The sequence below is a fragment of the Moschus berezovskii genome, chromosome 27, assembly GCF_049115385.1.
Source record: "Moschus berezovskii isolate FMDL1 chromosome 27, NW_MosBer_1.0, whole genome shotgun sequence".
NCBI classification, from domain to species: Eukaryota; Metazoa; Chordata; class Mammalia; order Artiodactyla; family Moschidae; genus Moschus; species Moschus berezovskii.
Window position 1 is genome coordinate 7,401,424 of NC_142486.1, and position 19,781 is coordinate 7,421,204.

The window sequence follows — 19,781 nt, forward strand, 5'->3', positions numbered from 1 at the left end:
ACCTCCATTGATTGAGACCAGCTTTAGAGGTGTTCTTTTAAACCACCAGGCCAGTTGTCTCATTACTGTTTAAACAGGGAAACTTTATTAGAATCTCTTGACATCTAAACACACCGTACACTTCCCTTACTGGGAACCCTGGAACCCCAGCACCTGCCAGAATCCAGACCAAATGCATTTGTTTCAGGGAAAATAACGTTCTCAGTGAATGAGTTTTGCCCTTCATCTTCAGAAAGTGATTTAATCTGGAACAAGATGTGTGTGGCAGAGATGGAATTAAAGCCATTCCCTGAGTCGGGCTCAGCACCATTGCTGAGACCACGACAAGACACTGCTGTGCCCTGGGATCACGTGGGCACCAGGCAGCAGGGAGATGAGGCTGCAGGGGAGCCTTCTCTTTTCCCACTTTTCCACCAGGAAATAGCTCTCTTTCCGATCTTGTCAATTTTCGCTCTCTGACCTCTGCATCTGACCTTCCAGAGGATCAGGCTCTATCCCCAGACCGCTTACTGCCTCAGTCTGAACAGTGTTAAAAAGTCAGATCCATCTTAACCTCTGACTTTTGACCACCCTGTGCTCTCTGAGGTTATGCCCTCACCCAGGCCTTTGGCTTTCTCATTGACCTTAGGCTCCTGTCCCTTTCAGTGTCTGTGTCCTCAGTGCCTCTCCCGGCACGTGGCTGTGCCCCCAGAGCGCTGGTTGCCTTGCCCCCCATCGGTCTTCACACCGTCTCCCTGGCCTTCCTCTCCATCACCGCTGCCCCCGTCCTAGTTTTATTCCCTTTGCCTACAGTCCATTTCCCAATCGCTGTCCTAGGCTTTCCCACCCCAGCTCATCCTGTAAGCTGCTTCTCAAGTGGCTCTCTGGCCCAGTCGCCCCCTCAGCTCTCCCACTCACCCCTCCCTCCATGTCCAAGCCTCAGTTGGCTCCCAAGCACCCTCCTCCTTGCGTCCTTCCCCGGCCCAGTGGGCAGCCTCTCCCCTGGGCCTCTGTCATATCTCACCTGGGCCCTTCCTCCATCCCACCCTTTTCTGGCTTTGAACTGGAAGCAGGCCGCATGCACCACTCTATACGTGGAGTGGCCACTCAGTCCCCATTTGAGGGGCCCCAGAACACTGGGTCCTCCATCTTGCTCTGCTGTGAGCCTGCCCGCCTGGGGGGAGGCCCCCATCCTCACCCATGGTCAGACAAGGCACGTGTAGGGACTTCACATGTGGCAAAGATCAGATTGCACGCTGAAGGTGAACAGAGTACATTTTCCAGAGGAGAGACTGCTGTCCAGTGGTAGGAAATCCTGGCGGGCACAGGTTCCCAGGCAGCACCCGTATCGAAACACGCCACGTTCTTGATCACTCACCACAGCTCATCCCTGGCCAGGAGTGAGATCGGGGCTCCACTCAGTCAGGCAGGGAATGCAGCTCAGGGACCCCAGGCCCACGTGCTCCAGCTGGTCCAGTGATTCCCCGAGGTGTAGCACCAAAACGGGGCCTGCTGCGGTGGCGGCTTTGGGTGAAATATTGCTTGGGAGACAGCACAGCGCAGCGGCTTTGGCGCCAGCCAGCCCCCAAGTCTGTGCAATAGCCAAACAGCCTCAGGTGAAATACAGCCTCTCCAAGCCCCAGATTTCCTCTTTACACAGCAAGGATGATCCCAGGCGCCTGCAGCACACGGTATGGCGCCTCTCCCAGGCTGCCCACATGAGCCAGGCCCCAAGCATGCCTCGGGGGACGTGGCCCTGTGTCACCCATCTCCCTAAGGGACCCACGAAGGAAAGGCGCTGCAGGGGCAACTGGGCCACTCAGTCCAGACTGGGGAGCCGAGTCTCTTTTCACAAATGAAATGATTCAAGTGCGTTAGGGCCCAGGCCAGGCCCTGGCCTCGGCCCTCTGCCCTCTGCCGCTTCTCTCTTGCCATGGAGTCACCCTGTGTCCCCACCCCAGGGCAGGGGACATGGCTCAGCCAGCCTTTCTGCACTTCTTTGTCTCTAGTGTGTGTTTCTGTAAAGTTAAACTTTCTTCGTTGGGTAAAAGCTTTAGAATTACTAAGATTCCTTTTGTGTTGCATAATGTTCTTGCCATTTAACAGATTAGCAGGCATAATTTCAGTGAGCCTTCATGAATGGCGTGCCTCACTTAGCTTAATCTCTCTTCGGTACATGTTACAACATATAAAGAAAACGTCTCCAGCACACACGGGGAGCTTGAAAATGAAAGCTCACTCTGACCCAGACTCTGAGAACAGGGGACGACCTCTTAAAAAAGAGAAGACGTGGCAGGCGGCCTCGCCTGCCGTCAGTGCCGGATTCCCTGACACAGAAACGCCAGGTGCCCTCGGGACGGGCGTGGGATGTCACACCACGGCACCTGGGGGAGGAGCGCAAGGCACCGAGTTTGGGGTAGCACTGCAGGAGAAAACCAGCCTTCCCTGGCCACAAACTTGCAGGCAGACACCACCTTTGGAAGTCTTTGGGAAAGCTGAGCCCTGTGGAAGATGAGCTGTGTTGAGCAGCCTGAGGGACTGAGTAGGGAGGAGTTTGAGAATCCAGGGGTTTAAGAGAGCCCGTGGCCATCCGGAACTCAGCAGCCTGGAGAGGACCACCCCATAAATGCCAGGCCCTCAACTAAGTTCCCGGGAAGAAATGACAGCCTTGTTGTCTAATCAGGTGAGGTACCTGAGTGCCCGCCTGGAACATACACTTTGCAGACCGTACAGAGGTTCAGGGGCTCTGAGCTTTTTCCCACGTGGACAGGGACAAGGTCATGATCATCACAGTCACAGTCACAGCCACATTCAGGACCTCCTGTGTCCATTCGTTCAAGAATGTTTCCGGGATGTCTACTGTGTGCTCCACATTGTTCTCATAAGGCCAGCGACACGCTTCCTACCTGACAGGAGGTAGCCCTGAATGCAGGGAGGTGAAAGTTTAATAAGCAGTCCAATTCACTCAGCTATTCAGTGGCAGAGCTGAGATTCCAGCTCAGGTCAAGTTGAATTTTTTTGTGTGAGGGTGACTTTGCAGACATGCTTACATAAGAAAGGGAGATTTCACAGAGTGACTGAAGTGTGCACAGCGTTTCTTGAATCAAATCTGTGTGCAGGTAATAGGGTACTGGGCATCTGTTGTTTCTAAGGCCACACCCAGGGGTGTATGTAGTCTGGAAGAGGAGACAGGTATAGATGAGGTAGTTGGTTTGTTGGTGTGTATATGTGTGTGCGTATATGCATATCTATATGAAAAGAGTGGGTATGTCCAGAAGCAGCCCCACTGAAGCACTGACAGAGCTCTGTAGGGTCCTGTGCGTGTGGACCCCAGTGACTTGCTAACCTGAGGACTCTTCCGGAAGGTGCCGGTCAGACACTGTCAATTTACATTGTTCGACCCAAGGCATGTATTATATTTTTAGTTTATTGAACTTTATTTCTGTAACTCCTCCACACGGTATTTTATCTCAAGGAACCCCTGTCTGGATATATCCTTTTATAGTAGATCCATGGTGCCACCTATTCTTACAGCCTTGCCACCACATTAGGGGAACAGCCTCTTGTTACAAAGAATAAATCCTAAGAGGTGCATCAGAGCAGGTGCTGCAAGCCCAGGCATGACGTGGAGGTAGCAGGGGGTGGTGGGAACGTGTAATTCCATGGTCCCCTGCCTGGCAGAAACCACTCATTCCCCTGAAATTTTTCTCCAAGACCACCAGAAAGAGATGCCTTTCTGGAAATGTCTGACCCTTTCCGGGTATGGTGCTGTTACTGGGAGTCAGAGGTGACCTTTTCTGGCTGTGTCCATGAACCCCATCTGAGAGGGGTCTGTCATGTGAAGCTGGTATCTGATCAGGGCAGGAGACCGAGCGATGCCTCCTGATTCAGGGGAAGAGGTTTTTATTCTTTTGCCTAGACACTTGAATTTGAAATTACATGTTATGTTACAGGTAATTTTGGAATACTCCAGAAAGGACTCTCCTACACAATATTCCAAAATAATTTCACTACTTTTTTTTTTGTCATTATTGTTTATTTATTTTTTTACAATTTATTTATTTATTTTGGGCTGTGCTGGGTCTTCATTGCTTCTCGGGTTTTTCTCTGGTTGTGGTGAGTGGGGGCTACTCTCCAGTTGCAGTGCTCTGGCTTCTTATTTTGGTGGCTCCGTAGGGTGGGCGGGCTTCAGTAGTTGCGGTGGGTGGGCTCAGTAGTTGTGGCTCCTGGGCTCTAGAGCAGAGGCTCAACAGATTTGGTGCACAGGTTTAGTTGTTCTTTGGCCCCCGTGGCACAGGATCTTCCCGGATCAGGGATTGAACCCACATCTCCTGCATCAGCAGGTAGATTCCTTACCACTGAGCCGCCAGGAAAGCCCTCACCACATTAAGTTTTAAGCATGAGTTACCATCCAGTTGGTTTTGCATGATTTGCTTTTGTAAGCAGACTCCCCAGTGGCCTTCCAAGTACATGTTCATCCCCAGCAGACTCTTTTTGCTTACGTAGCATCTCAAGGAGCCAATGGAGTCACAACTTCGTCTCCCCTGCACACCCACAGACAGATCTTCCCAGCCTCGGGTTGGGTACCTAAATATTTGAACCCCATGCTCTACAGCCAGTTTTCTTCACTTCTCTTTAGGGAGCTTTCAGCATCTCCTAAAGGTTATGTCTGAAGACTTCACACTTGCAAAGCCGTCTCTCCCTGAAACCTGGAGCCCTCCGTCTCCCACTTCCCCATGTGTCCTGCTCCCGCTCTGTCCTCAGGGGTAGGCAGACCTGGGGTCGTTCATCTGTGCGTCTCCATAAGCTTGACTCTGCACATTTACTGCGTGAGTGAGTGACTGAATGAGTGCGCTCGCGCGTGCCCGTGGTGAGCCTTCTCTTGGAGAATTCGTAAACTCTTAGCCAGTCATGGAATTGCCCCACAGCCAGCTTTCAGAAGCCTGAAAGTATTTTTGATATTTATCTCTTTAAGGAATATGTCAGAAAAACTCAGCGCCAACCACTGTTTCTCAACTGATTTCCTGAACGTGTGATAAGAAGCACGATTCCTTGGGGGAGATAACCCGTTCAGGTTAAATTCTTGTGGAATTCCTTATAGCCCTGTGTTGTTCAGCTAAGATGTAGCAAGAATGTAAATAGCTAGGTACTTTTTGACCTACCTCAAATATTTACCGATGTAAAACATTTTGTCCTCATACCAAAAACACACACACACATACACACACAGCAACCCCAGCCCTGGCTTTTGATTATGAGGACTGCGAGTGGCAGCTCTGTCTTGTGTGGCCAAGCTGTAGACCAAGAGAAATTTTAAGAACAATAATAAGGTAAGAAAAAGGCCAAAGCTCAACTTGAGATGCTGGGAGATAAATAGATGTATATTTGCCATATATGGTAATAATGAAGTCCAAGCAGACACTCTTGGCATTTATGGACTTCTCAGTGATTCATCAGCAGGCCTGAGAGCTCCAGCCAAGAGATATAGAATTTGTTAAACTGTATCTCTTTCCTGAATTGTTTTGCTACAAAGAAGCCATGCTGTGTATTCAAAAGAAAATTCCAGGACTCTGTCAAAGTTAGTGTTTGGTAACAGGCCTGAGAAAGAGGCATTCCAAAAGCATTTGGAAGCTATTCGTTTACGAGGAGACTCACCCTCTAAGTGTTAGTCATTTTTCTAGATTTTGTCGACTCAGGTTCGTCAGAAACGGAGGGGTCTGGGCTTTCTTTGCCCAGCTGCTCATGGGCACACCCTTCCTGCTGTCATCTGTTAAGGAGGTAGATGTTACTCCGTGGCTCCGTCTCCAGGACAGGATCACAAACCCGTACCTCCTTCCAGCTCTCGATTTCTGAGCTGTGCCTGGTTCCTGCCGTCCAGGCCCACAGCACAGCTCCCGGCAGCAGCCCAAGCTGCCTGGACTCCCCAGCAGGCCACTGCTCCTGCTCCTGTAGGAGCTACGTGACCGCATCCCAGAGAGCAAGCGTGAGGGACACTGGCTGTCCCTCCGCTCCCGCAGCACGGTCATCCTGTCCCACACCGGCCATCCCATCCCACCTTGGACGTCCGAAATGTGCTAATTTTGAAATGACTCATATGCTTAGGAACTGCAAAGTTAGGTGTACAAGAAGATGTTTTAGACATGGTCCTCGGGCTGTGCAGACCAACCAGAGGGAGAGAGTCAGTGGATGAAATCATCTTTGGGCCTTGAGGCCACAGCTTTGGTTTTTTTTTTGCACAGAATTCTATAGGAGGCATAGCAGAAAAATATATTTGTTTAAGGAAGCTACCTATAGATGGCTGGAGGAATATAGAAAGGAAATCTCTCTTAGAAGTTCAAAGAGTTGTTTTTTGTGGCTGAACCATTCAGCATGCAGGATCTTAGTTTCCCGACCAGGAGTCGAACCCATGCCCCTTGAAGTGGAAGCATGGATTCTTAACCACCGAACTGCCAGGGGAGTCCCATCGAGGCCACAGCTTAATCAGCAGGATGGGCAGCTCTCCTCTCCTCCCTGCCCTCGCCAGGCATCATAACCCTCAGGCCTGACCTCTGGGGTCTCTGAGGGCCTGCTGGATAAGCCTGGGTGGAACTAAGGAGGCACCTCTTCAGTGCCCTTGCGTGAACCTCCTTTGCTGGAGTGGCGTCAGGTCCCCTCCCCAGAGCGTGCCAGCCTGCAGTGGGGGATGCCGCAGTGCACGTGGACCAGGAGGCCCCCAGGAGTGCCCCTGTGCTCTGGAAGCTGGTATTTCTCCTCAGTTGCTAGGTCGGGGTGACCCCTCGGGAAGCCTCTGAGCAGCTTGAAACATCAAGTCTGATTCCAAAGGTTTAAATTCCCCCGTTACCACTGAGTCACATGTTCCTTAGACTTGGTTTTCAGCCATATGATATAAATAATTCCATTTAGAAGTTAAGAAATTATGGTCTGCATTTCATGTGTCCATGGCTCTGTAGTATTTTCCAGAAATAAAAAAATGCATGTGAAAATTATAAGATCCCTGTTTGGATCGCTTGACTGTGGGGTCTTCTGGTTGCCCGGGTGTCACCAGGAACCTTGTTCTACTGCTAAAGCCCAGGACTCTGTGGCTGAAGGATCCTGCCTCTGTTTCCATTTGTGTGTCTACAGAAGTGTCTGAGGAAACATTTAGAGTGTGCCCTGCATCTGCAAGTAGATTTTCCCATCGTGTATTTTTAATTATTCCTCTGAGCAACTCTGTGAAGCAAGTAAATATTAATTAAAAAAATATGTACTGATTATTAAGCCAAGACAAAGGTATATCTTTTCTGTGCTGCTTAGTCTTAGGTAAGCTCGTTGCATACAAGTGATGAATAAACTTGAAGTAAGGCCTTCAGGTGGGGAAACAAAGAAAACTGAGATCAGGACTGGAAAAGAATAGGTTTACAATCTGATTTTTTTTTAAATTGAAATATAGTTGATTTACAATGTTGTGTTAATTTCTGCTGTACAGCAAAGTGATGCAGGTATATACATTCTTTTCGAAACATTCTTTTCCATTTTGGTTTATGACAGAATATTGAATATAATTCCCTGTGCTGTATAGTAGGACCTTATTGTTTATCCATTCTGTATGCAATCTGATTTTAAATCTTTTTTTATCTTCTTGGCGATATCTGTCTTTGTTTTATGATTTGCCTTCTGAGTCCAGGGTCTGTGGCAGGGTGGGGAGGGTTTGCGTGGGGACTGTTCTGCCCCTTTGGTGCTGGTTTGAGATGATGTTTTAAGTGTCCCCAGTACTGTCTGAGATCTGAGACTTCATCTTCTGATTACAAAAACTATGAATGTTCATCACAGAAATTTGCATATAGCGTAAAGAAGATAGTAATAAATCACCTGTAATCCAAGACATAAATGTTAGCATTGTTGCTTTAGATCTTTCTAATCTTTTTAGGTTCATAAATATTACATATGTTAAATCAATAGAGATTATTCTGTATGTGCCATTTGTAGCATGGTTCTCCCCCCCCCCCACCAGCACCATGGTATTATATTTTATATAAATGAAAAAATGTAAAACATATGATGGACCAGTAGGCTTCCTGCTAATATTTGTTGTCCTTATGAAATAATTCTCCTTTGGAGATCTGTGTCTAGTTTAGCTATGCATCAGCAGGTACCGTATTTATTTTCTTTATGAGCGGTGCACAGGCTGAAATTATGCCCGGCCTTTTGCTTGGCCATGTGCACAGCTCTGTGTCAGGGACTCTGCCATCACAGAGCCGCAGCAGGCAGGGGGTATCCCCATTGCTGTGTAAACCTTGAAGTGATCTTACTTTTTTCAACTATCACTCAGTCTCCATCCTTAATTTTAAAAAACAACACTCTTGAGGTTAAAGGATACAATTTACTTAAAACCAAGGAAGTAAAAAATAAACCATAATCCCACTCAATCCACCATTTAACACTGATAGAGTTCTCACCATCCTTTTCCAAACACCTACAGGTGTGCATTTATTCATTTTTACAACGTGGGGATCAAACTGTAAACCCATCTTGTAGTCTGTGGCTTCTTTCCCCCTCCCTTCTCCCCATTTCACCTTTAATCATCCTCCAGATCCTCAGGGGCCCCTTCCTCTGTCCTGCAGGACGTGCCCACAGACCCAGCCGGGCCTGCGTCATAAGTGTGCCCACAGCACTGCGTGCCTCCTCTTCATGTGCTGACCACATGAAGTGCCCTCCCCCTACTCGACCGGCACCCTACGAGGCACAGGGACCCACTGATTTTGCTTCTCACCGGAGGAGCACCTGGAGCAGTGTCTGAGAGCCTATAATAACTGCTCAACAAATACTTGTTGAACAGATGGCAGTCATATGTGTTACTCCATGACATTAAGCTGTCCTCTGAAAAATAATTTTACCAACTACCTAATGTGCCACTCCAGGGCTTCCCTGGTGGCTTGGATGGTAAAGAATCTGCCTGCAATATAGGAGACCTAGGTCAGGAAGATTCCCCTGGAGAAGGGAATGGCTACCCACTCCAGTATTCTTGCCTGGGAAATCCCATGGACAGAGGAGCCTGCCAGGATACAGGCTCCACGGGGTTGCAAAGAGTCAGACAGGCCTGAGCAACTCACACAGACAACACGCCACTGTATTGCTTTACGAAACTTTATTTAGTAAGTAACCCCCTACTATTGGCGTCTACATTATTTCTGATTTTTCTGTCTTCCAAACACATGCTAAGCATTCTTGTATGTAGATCTCTGCCTGCATCTCCGATCTTCCTGATGGGTGAATTCCTAGAAGTAGAAGCACTCATGAAGGCTTAATCTGCATTCTACTCCAGCATAGCCCATTTGTCTACATGTCAGTAAGGCTGAAGATCCAGAGTACATGACACAGTGGGGGAGTGGGGTGCAGGGCAGTGGGAGTCACACTTCCTTTTGGAGAGTCCCAGGGTAAAAAGGCATCTTGGGCACGTCCCGTCTGGCACATGGATCCCCTTTGCAGCAGGTCCCATGAAGGGTCATTGTGGTGCTCTGTCTGGGAAGAGCTTCTGGTGTTTACTTATTCAGTCCATAAGGTTCACAGTGTTTCCTCTGGGCCTGGCACCATCAGTAGCCCCAGGAATGTAGTCAGAGTGTGTGTGAATGGAGTCAACAGTCTGCTTTGGGGGAACTTCCCTGGTGGTCCAGTGCCTTAGCCTCTGCACTCCCAATGCAGGGGGCTCAGGTTCGATCTCTGGTAAGGGAACTAAGATCCTGTGTGCCACAACTAAGATCGAAGATCCCTTGTGCGGCAACTAAAACCCAGCACACCAAATAAATAAATACGTATTTTTTCATGTTAAAAAAACGTCTTCTGATATCTGTCTAGACTTGGTGCTCACTTGAACTGGGAGGTAAGCCCCAGGGGGACAGGGACCACGACCAGCTCATTCACAGCATGCAGTAAATGCTCAGATAGATTTGTAATAGATTATGTGTATAATATGTAGCTCTTCTCTTTGACAAGCACAGAACCTATTGTTCAGATCCATAAACAAATCTCAGCAGTATTTTTAAAGTTCTGAAATAAAATGTAAGGTTTAGAAACGAGCATTTATGCGGAAAGCAACCTGGAAGAATATTTTGAAATCAGGCCAGTCAGATGTAATTAGAGAATCAGAGGGACCTGAGATGGCCTCCTTCTGGGCCTCACCTCTGAACCCCTGGCCACCAAAAATCCTGCAGGAAGTCCCTGCGCCACCAAGAGGCACGTCGCCAGCCCAGGCCAGAAGAGCCACATGCCGCGAGATGCAGGGGAGGGCCCAAAGGTGCATGGCTGTCCCAGCTGCTTCACAGAACTCATCCGGTCATCAGTGGATCCACAGCCTTGACCTCTGGATGAGGAGCCATTCTCCACTCTCAGACTAAAAAACCTTAAAGTTGCCATTTCCAAACATCTTGATCTCTTAATATTGAGGATTCCCAGAGAGTGTTTGTGTCCGTGTGCATATTGATCAGTAGTGACTGTGTTAGAGATTCAAAAAAGATGTGTTTAAAACCCAGGACGTCACAAGCACACATGCCATCTCTTTAGGGTGATGACCTCATCTGGCATGCAGTGTCTGGGTAACTCCACCATTCATCTGTGTGAGAATGACACTGGAAAGGAAAACGGCAAAAATAGTTTTGACCTCATGCACCCCTGGAAGAGTCTGAGGGAGAAGCCAGGAGTCCCAGATTCCATTCTTAGGAGTGTTCAGGCTCTGCTGTATCACTGAGCTGAGGCCATGTGCTACCTTCAAACCAGGACCTCCGTGTATCTCAAATCCATGTCCTGGGCACCGTCCTCAGCCTTCATCACCTTTGGGCCAGGTTCAGGCATCACCGACCTGATAAACCTGCCCCTGTTCATCATCTAAGTTCCCCCACCACTTGCTGTCCCCCAGGAGCTCAGGGGTCCTCCCCTTCGCCTGGCTCCTTGGGTCTCCCTCCGTCCTCTGCCCGCGGGTGCCCTCAGCTGGCTCTCTCTGCTCAGTGCCAGGAGCCCTCCACTCAAGCCGTGCACAAGCTCCCCTCCATTCAGCCCCACAGAGCCGGGCCTTCCCATTACACAGTTTTATTAGGCACAGCGCTGAAGGCACATCCATCAGTATTAGAGCTTTTCTGCCAAGATACAGAACATGTTTTAAATGGAGCAAAGAAATTTAAATGGGAAGAAATTATAACATGAGTGAGTTTATCCCTTTCAAGATAATCTTATTTAATAACCAAAAAACTCACAAAGATGTGCATTCTATCCAGCTACAAAGGCAGCGTGGCAGGTTATATATTGTGGTAATTACATGTTTGGGGTTTCATTCCTGCTTTAGACTCGATTTCTATTATCTCAGAAAAATCAACCATTGTAGAAAAGGACTATTCATTTATTTCATTGCTGGGTGGCCCATACACTGTAAAAATAGGTCAAGAACAGTAATCTAAATTGACTGCTGATAAATAATTAAAGCTAATGGAATTTTCTCAAATCTGTGAACTAAAATCTTTGAGAAATTGCCAGGATATACCGTCTGCTGTTGTATAGAAAGATATTTTTTATTTAACACTTCAGTTTAAATGCCATTTAAAATTACTGTCTTCTATCACAAAGACTGGAAGGAGCCTGTGTATATCTATAAAAGTAACCAGAAGTAGGGTGCTCCTTTGAGAGCCCCATGACTCATCTTCGGATGATGAGATGGGAAGCAAAGGTTTCAGGATCCTGGAACAAAGAGAAACTTCTCTTTTCACTGAACTGCATTTTGCACTGAGTTCTACAATCTGTTGGTCACACAATATATATGGTCTTGAAAAGCTGCGTTCCTGGTATGTGCTCCTGTGTACACGATAAAGGGAGAATTCAGCCATCTTCAGTGACACAAGTACCGAGAAATATCTCTCTTTTGTAGATAATTGTGATTCCCTCATTGGTGCCATCAAGACTTTATAAAAATACACTTAACAAGTATGCCGAGAGGTTATTTTTGAAAGAGATGGCTTATCAATAAAGCAGATTGTTACATTACAGTGAATAAGAAAACTGGCCCTAGACATGACACACTGGTGGGTTTTTCTTTATTAATAAGGACTATTCAGCCATCAGCAGGGTATTTTAGAATCCCAAGGACATCAGAGTGAAGAATCAGTAGCTCCATGCTTTTAAACAATATGTCTTCAGCGTTTTGGCTTTAAGTTGTAGAAAGAGGGTCATTTTCTCCTTTCAGTTGGATTAAATGTCTCGGCTGAAAAAAATCACCTATTTGCTACTATTACTTTTTAGCAAAGTTGCAGTTGTTAAACTGCACTACCTATATCTAACAGTGTATTTACAATGTTTTAATGTATTTATTAATGATGGACCCCATTTCTGAAATCAAACTTTTTTGCATTTCTCTTTATGAAAACACCATGTATGGAAGTTTCTTGATTTAAAAAGAATCTACCCCATTCAAATAGTCCCATCTGGCATCTCTATAATCTGTATATCTAGTGTCTAAAATCTGACTATTTGCATTTCACATTGTAAAGCTCTTTAGAACTTTTATCCTGGGGTAGCCAAGGTCGCCAGGAGACACAGTGGGTATTGTCCTATGGCCATTAGGAGGGTCCCATTCCTCCTTTCTTCTTCTCTAGAACTCTGTTCCAACGTGACTGAGGGCTTTTTCGGTGCTCCTCAATACAACGCAAGTCATGGAAGCAGACAGCGTTAGAGACACTGGTGGGGACTTGGAGCAACACTGTCTGTCCCAAACGGGAGAGAAACGAGACCGTGGAGGGAGGACTCTGGGCAGGAAGGCTCTGTGAGATTTGTTAGACAGCTGTGGGGAGAGTAGCTCTTGGTCCAGAATAGGGTGTGGAAAGGAGATGAGCTGAGCCCTCAGATACCTGCAGGGCTCCATCTCCAGGCTCTAAAGAGGAAGGCGTGGCCATCTGTGCGCCCCTGGTAGACCCAGGGCTGTAAGGAACTGCTGCTCTGACCTCCCACTAAGAAAACACATTATTAAGCAAGTCCGTGCAATTGCCTTGAATCTGATCTTTTTTTTTTTTTTTTGAGTGAACTATTTACCAACAGACTGCTTTAGTAATGACGTTATTTGTGCTCAGGACAGCTTCCCTCTGAACATCAGCATTCCATCCGGGAGAGAGAGAGTGGCCTTGGGAAGGGGAGCCATTTGGCCAGGACACCACAGGTCTCCTACCTGGAGCAGGAGATTGAACCAGACGACCCCACATTTCCAGGTTAACCTGATGAAGGATACAATTATTTAGTTGCTTGGCTGTATTATAACTTAGGAGCAACAGTCCCTCACCCCTCATTTCCCTCCTTTCCTCTCTGTCTATTCTGTGTGATCGGTCAGTTGAAGGTGTCCAAAGAGTGAAATATGGTGCCTTGAAAAGCTTTCATATTTCAGACATACATGAGAAAAGGTGAAGAATTACTGAACCCACCTTCCGTCTATAATAATCATCTATTCATCAACACGCACTTATGTCATCCTTATGGTCCCCCATTATCTCCCCCATTGAATTATTTTGAAACAAAAATCTTATTTCATCCATAAACATTTTAGTATATATCTCTAAAAGACAACAGCCCTTTAAAAAAAAAAAAAAAACAACCCAAAACAGCTGCACTACCTAAAATGTAGACCACATCAATTAAAAATAAACAACTTGGGACCTATTTTAACTTTAGTTAATCTTGTGATCATATCTTATCGGTTTTATAATGCATACACTTTAACACATTGCACCGTGTTCAAATCAGAGTGAGGATGAAATGATATCACAGTTGAATAAGCAGCATTTTTTCTCTTTCTGTGGTATAACAGTACCTCTTACATTTGACAGTATCAAGGTTAGTGAAATAAGCTATATTATACAATGATTTTCTTTAAATAAACACCTAAAACACTTTCAAGTCAGAATTTCCTTACTTTGAAACCTGAGTAATGAGGAAGGATTAGTGAACTCATTTGGAGATATTTTCAGCCCTGGGTGGGTGTGTAGCACAGAACCTCCTCATTGAGAAACGCTTCCTAGGGTTTTAAATCCTGGCCAGGCTTATATTTTCTTGGGCTCCAAAATCACTGCAGACGGTGACTGCAGCCATGAAATTAAAAGACGCTTGCTCCTTGGAAGAAAAGCTATGGCAAACCTAGACAGCGTATTAAAAAGCAGAGACATCACTTTGCTGACAAAGTTCCATATAGTCAAAACTATGGTTTTTCCAGTAGTCATATACAGATGTGAGGATTGGACTATAAAGAAGGCAGAGTGCTGAAGAATTGATGCTTTCTAACTGTGGTGCTGGAGAAGACTCTTGAGAGTGCCATGGACTGCAAGGAGATCAAACCAGTCAATCCTAAAAGAAATCAACCCTGGATATTCATTGGAAGGACTGATGCTGAAGTTGAAGCTCCAGTACTTTGGCCACCTGATATGAAGAGCCGACTCATTGAAAAAAAACTCGATGCTGGGAAAGATTGAGGGCTGAAGAAGGGGGCAACAGAGATTGAGACAGTTGGATGGCATCATCGACTCACTGGAATGAGCAAACTCCGGGAGATAGTGAAGGACAGGAAAACTGGCATGCTGTAGTCCACGGGGTCACAAAGTCAGCCACGACTGAGTGACTGAACAACAACAAACAACAGGCTTATATTTTTGCCTGGCCCCTGTCAATTGTTAAACTCCCTTCCCTACCTGGATGCAGTGCAGGAAATGTGAGCCAAAACCCCGAAGCAGAAAAGGCTGAGGGTTACCCCGGACTGAGGTGGTTCTGAAACAGAAGCCAAAGGGATGAAGCCACTTCTGAGGATGCTGCTGGTCTGGGTCCCTAACGGCTGCTGTACCCATACCAGGTCAGGGGTGCTGGCAACCACAGGAGAACCAGAGAAGGGGCCCTTTAACACCTATCCTCCACTCTGTTCCTGGTGCTCAACATAGGCAGAGTCGTTCAAGAGAAAACACACCTGAGTTACAGAGAAGCAAAGGGGAAAGGGCGTTATAAAGTTGAGAAAAACATCCTGGAAAATCTGGAGTTTTGAATCTTCTGGAAATGGAGATCGTTTTATGACTTGGATGATGTATTTGTGATTTACAGCCTCCTTTTGTTTACACGTGAGTCCTGGCTGTTCCCCTTCATCTGCTTGTCCTTTCAAAGCTAAACAGCTTTGTCCTGGGCACTATTCTTTGCAAGACTCAGAGGTGGGCCCCGGGGTGGCCCCCAGCTGAATCCACAGTGTGAGATTCTGTGACGCTGGCCCTGGCATCGTGTGTCAGTGTGGACAGGAGAAGTGTGATGAAAGCTGGGAGTGCCAGGCCCCAGAGAGGGAAGAGAGCCTCCCAGAGACCACCCAAGTGCTCAGAATGGGCAGAAAGTCAAAGATTCAGACCATCTGGATTCAAGGACTGTGTGTCTTGTGTCTCTCGCTGACACCTCGCAGGTGTGACTGAAAGCTGCGTGGTGATTTCATCATTTTATTTCTGTTTCGCTTTTAAGTCAGACCGGTTTCTCCAGCGATAGTCATTAGATAGAAAATTCCTCAATGGCATTTTGCTGTTCAGTTTTCTGATCTAAAAAAACACACACACACAAAAACCAGAACTGTGAATCAGTGGCTTGGAGAATAATGAAAATCCTTTTCACATAGAAGCATCTCTTGATAAACATCACTTATTATTTGCAACATGCTCAGGGGAGAGAAGGTTGCAATGCAGTTCTCTGGCTTTGCCAACAGACATCCGATATTAATAATCTCAAGGGCATTGCTCTCTGCGTGTTAAGATGTTTGCTGCTTTCTGCTCAATAAATGATGCAGAACTGAAGAAAATTTGAAACAGTGCTGAAAAACTGTCACTGAATTAAGTGTCATGAGGCTAAAAAACTTTGGGGACCTTCTATTAATTCCCTAACTCTCCCTCTCACGCCAGTGTGCTGTTGAGCGGCCTGGACCCCTCTTTCTTCAGCTTGTGGTTGCAGAGAAGGGCATGTGGCTGCCTGTGATGACCAGGGGTGACAGAGCCTATAGTTTCCCTAACTCGCTCTCACGCCAGTGTGCTGTTGAGCGGCCTGGACCCCTTTTTCTTCAGTTTGCGGTTGCAGAGAAGGGCATGTGGCTGCCTGTGATGACCAGGGGTGACAGAGCCTATAGTTTCTGGTGCTGTCCAGACAGTAAAGTCCACTCTGTTCTTAAAGGACAATGCATTGCATCATGTCCTCATTAACCCATGACAGAGCCGCCCACGGATCAGAAGTCAACCAGGTGATATTTGGAGGTAGCAGTGTTGGTTTTAGGAATTTCTCAGACTGCCTCCCCCCCGCAAAAAAAAAAATGGGAATAGATTTTTTTTTTTAGCTGGTGACATCACTTTGTGTGTATATGGTTGTGAATATTTAGTGCCTTTTTTTTTGTCCTCCACTGTTTTCAGATAGCTGTGTGTGCTTGAGTACAAACACATCCAGCTTTAGTATCTTTAAGGGCTGTTTTAGCAGGTCTGTCAGGAGACACGAATATGCCCAAAGACAGGATTTCTGAAATATATGGGCTGGTTTAGACCAGGGGCAACAGAGAGCAGTTTATTTACTATCGTTATGAGCGGCATGAGTCTTTCTCCTGCTGCACTGGAGTCCTCTGGAAATACTTCTGCCATCTCCTGAGCTTTCCAAGGCTGGTGTTCCCTGGAGGCTGGCCGCCTGTGCAGGCTGGTGGGGCTTGGAGCGGTCCTGGCGCAAGTCTCGTAAGAAGCACCGTTTGTGGCCTGAGCGCCAGGACTCCTGGTACCTGTACCCAAAGGCGCCCCCCACCCCCTGGAGCTCTCCGTCTTCCGCTCTACACAGGGTCTCAAATGCCTTGGCACCACCAGCTCTCACAGGCCATGACCCCATCCAGCCTCACCATTTCCCCTCTGAGTCTGGGCCTGTTCGTTACAAGCCTTCTGAATGGTCCATGTGTACCGCCCCCACACCCCCACCGTGTTGCTGTCCAGGTGGCCTCCGGCTGTCATCCCTGTGCCACACCCAGCTGAGGTGATTCCTTTATTAATCTCCATGTGGGCCCCTGGAGAGAGCTCTGGATTCACATCCTGACTCTTCCCCACTGTGCAACCTTGGACACGCCTCCCTCCCCTTCTGAGCCTCAGGCATCCCTGTCCATGACGTGTGGGTACCAGTCCCTTTGGTTGGCAGAGTGACTGTGGAAAGCAATGAATGCCCTGTATCTGAAGCCCCTCACTGATGTAGGCCCTGTCCAAGTGGTAACTCGTTAACTTCTACCTGCAACCCCCTTCCCTGTGGGGCTCCCCAAACCTCATCCCCCTCCTTCTCCCTGCACAGTCCCTGCAGCCTCTCCCTCACACCCGGGTCCCCCTCAGCCCCCTGCAGGTCAGTTTCCAGCCTGTGACTCTACTCAGCTGCACTCAGCACTACCTGGACATTCCACCGAGTGGAGTTCTCAGGCCTGGTGTCTGTGGCAACGTTCAATACAAATACCTTTTCCCTCTTGATACAACCTCCTCTCAATCTGTGTTCTCCTGATTCTCCTACTTCTGATTCTTGCTCTTCACCCCTTGCTTCCCGATGACCAGGTGATCAGGAATTGAACCCGAGTGCCCTGCATTGGGAGCACAAAATCTTAGCCACTGGACCACCAGGGAAGTCCTGAGTGAGTTCATTTAAGCTAAGGGGCACAGTTGGCATGATTTGTGTTGTATGAGGGAGGGGATGATCCAGGAGAGGCATCGGGATTGCTTTATGTAACAGAAAACAGCACTGAACTCTTAGAAGACCTTAACAAATGTTTCCCTTCTCTTTTCTCCTCCGATGGCTCTTCCTGACCCACCTTCTCGCCCCAGGATTTGCGCAAGCAGGTAGCGCCGCTGCTGAAGAGCTTCCAAGGCGAGGTAAGCGTTTGGGTTTCTTTTACATCCCCTGTTAGAGGCACCTTCGCGTTCATCACGCTTTCTTCACGTGCCACCGGCACAAAAGTGCTTACTCAGAGGCAGCCTCCACAGCCACACCAACCCATCATCCTCAAAGTGATGTTTCCACTGAGTCCGCTGTTAAAGCCCACATGGGAGGGGAGGTGGGGTTCAGGATGTCAGAAGGGGCAGCGGAATCTGGGGGGCAGCAGCTGGCTTGTCACACATCCCCCGTTGGAGTAGGCTTGTTCCCACCCCAGCCTTGGAGCTCACGGGTCCCCTGAGCTGTTCTGAGGCTCCCACCCCGAGGCTTCCTGTGCAGAAGGACACGCTGCATCAGTCTGATGCCTTGGTGCACGGCCCCGGGTGGAAAAGGAACTTCACAGGCAGAAGCCACGATGGGTGGTTTGGGGCTCGGTAGGAGGAACGTTTTCTAAAGAATCCTTCCAGAGAAGGGTCAGCAAGGTGGCAGGTGGGTGGCCAGTCACCTGAGACCTGTGCACCCTTAATGCTGCCCATGCACCAAGAAGGCAGGTGGTCCAGGTGGGTGACATGCCAGCTCCTTCTCCACTCTCTGTGTGGACACTTGGTGAATTTCAGAAAACCAGAAATGGTGTTTGTGTGGGGGAATTATTCCCTCTCTGCCTCCTCCATTGGGAATGATAGTGCTGTAATATTTGCGAGGACAGTTCCCAACCTTTTTGGCACCAGGGACCAGTTTCACGGATGACAATTTTTCCATGGACCGGGATAGGGGAGATGGTTTCATGATGATTCAATCAAATTATATTTATTATGACTTTATTTCTATTATTATTACATCACCTCCATCTCAGATCATCAGGCATTAGATCCCAGAGGTTGGGGACCCCTGCTGTAAAGAACCCATGCTGATGGGATCTCAGAAATCTTGTGTTCCTGCAACTTCCCAACTCTCAGAGAGCCTGGGGAAGGGCAGGATGGGGGGAGGTGAGGGGATGAGTTCAGAAGAGATGAGAGCCGGCAGGCAGATTGTCCTGCAGGAGGCTGGGGAGCGGGAGACTAGGGCTGCCACTGGGCAGACTCTACAGCACTCGGATGACAGCAGAGGCTGCAGAGGACAGCGGCGGAGGCCACAGAGGAGATTGCAGGACAGCAAGTGACATGTGTGGGAGCAGCAGCCACACTGCAGCTGTGGTGGCCACAGATCTGAGAGCCGGGCAGACGGGCTCCTCTCCCTGTTGATAACTTCCTGCTGCAGGAAAGTGCCCCCCCGCCACCACCACCCTGCCCCGTGCTTGGCTCCCTGAGACACAGAAGGACATCAGTACACTAGGTCTCAGAAGGACTTGAATTGCCCTTTCCTCAGAATTATATCTCCACACCCTCGTTCTCAGTAAAGCCGTCACCTTACACCTGCCCACGTGTGACCTGATCTCTCCTTCTACCTGTTCAGCAGCTTTTGTGAGACCCATCAGCTTAGTATTTCTCTGGCTGAAGTAGCTCAGGATGCCCTTTCTGTTATTTGCTTGCTTTTCCTTCCTTTCTGAACAATTTCTAATCTACATGCAAGTATTAGTAGAAAGGCTGGGGATAGTGAACAGCTGAGCCCTCTTTACCCAGACTTCCTCACCTGTGAACGTCATGCCACGTTTGCACCCCTCCCCGCACCTTGTGCTTAGCGTTTGAAAGTGAGTTGCAGAGAGTGGAGGTGGTCACGCCCTCAGCTGCATGGACACCTCCTAAATTCAAGGGCGTTTCAAATGATACTGTGTTTCTGTAACTGTCATACTTTAACCCTGCGTATCACAGCTGGGAAAATAACATGAATTTCATAATATCTAATGTTCTACCCAAAATCATATTTCCCCAGTTGCCCCCAAAATATCTTTTATAACTGCTCTGCATTACATTTAGGGGGTA

General features: G+C 47.8%; 1 protein-coding gene across 7 annotated transcripts in view; it reads left to right on the forward strand.

Annotated features, from left to right (window-relative positions):
* Nucleotides 1-19,781, forward strand: part of CUX1 (cut like homeobox 1) — a 366,772-nt gene that overhangs the window by 153,957 nt on the left and 193,034 nt on the right. For all 7 annotated transcript variants that reach the window (XM_088833169.1, XM_088833168.1, XM_055410115.2 and 4 more), the window contains exon 3: nucleotides 17,814-17,861. In XM_088833169.1, coding sequence (XP_088689295.1) covers nucleotides 17,814-17,861 — 48 coding nt within the window. The remainder of the gene's footprint in view (nucleotides 1-17,813; nucleotides 17,862-19,781) is intronic.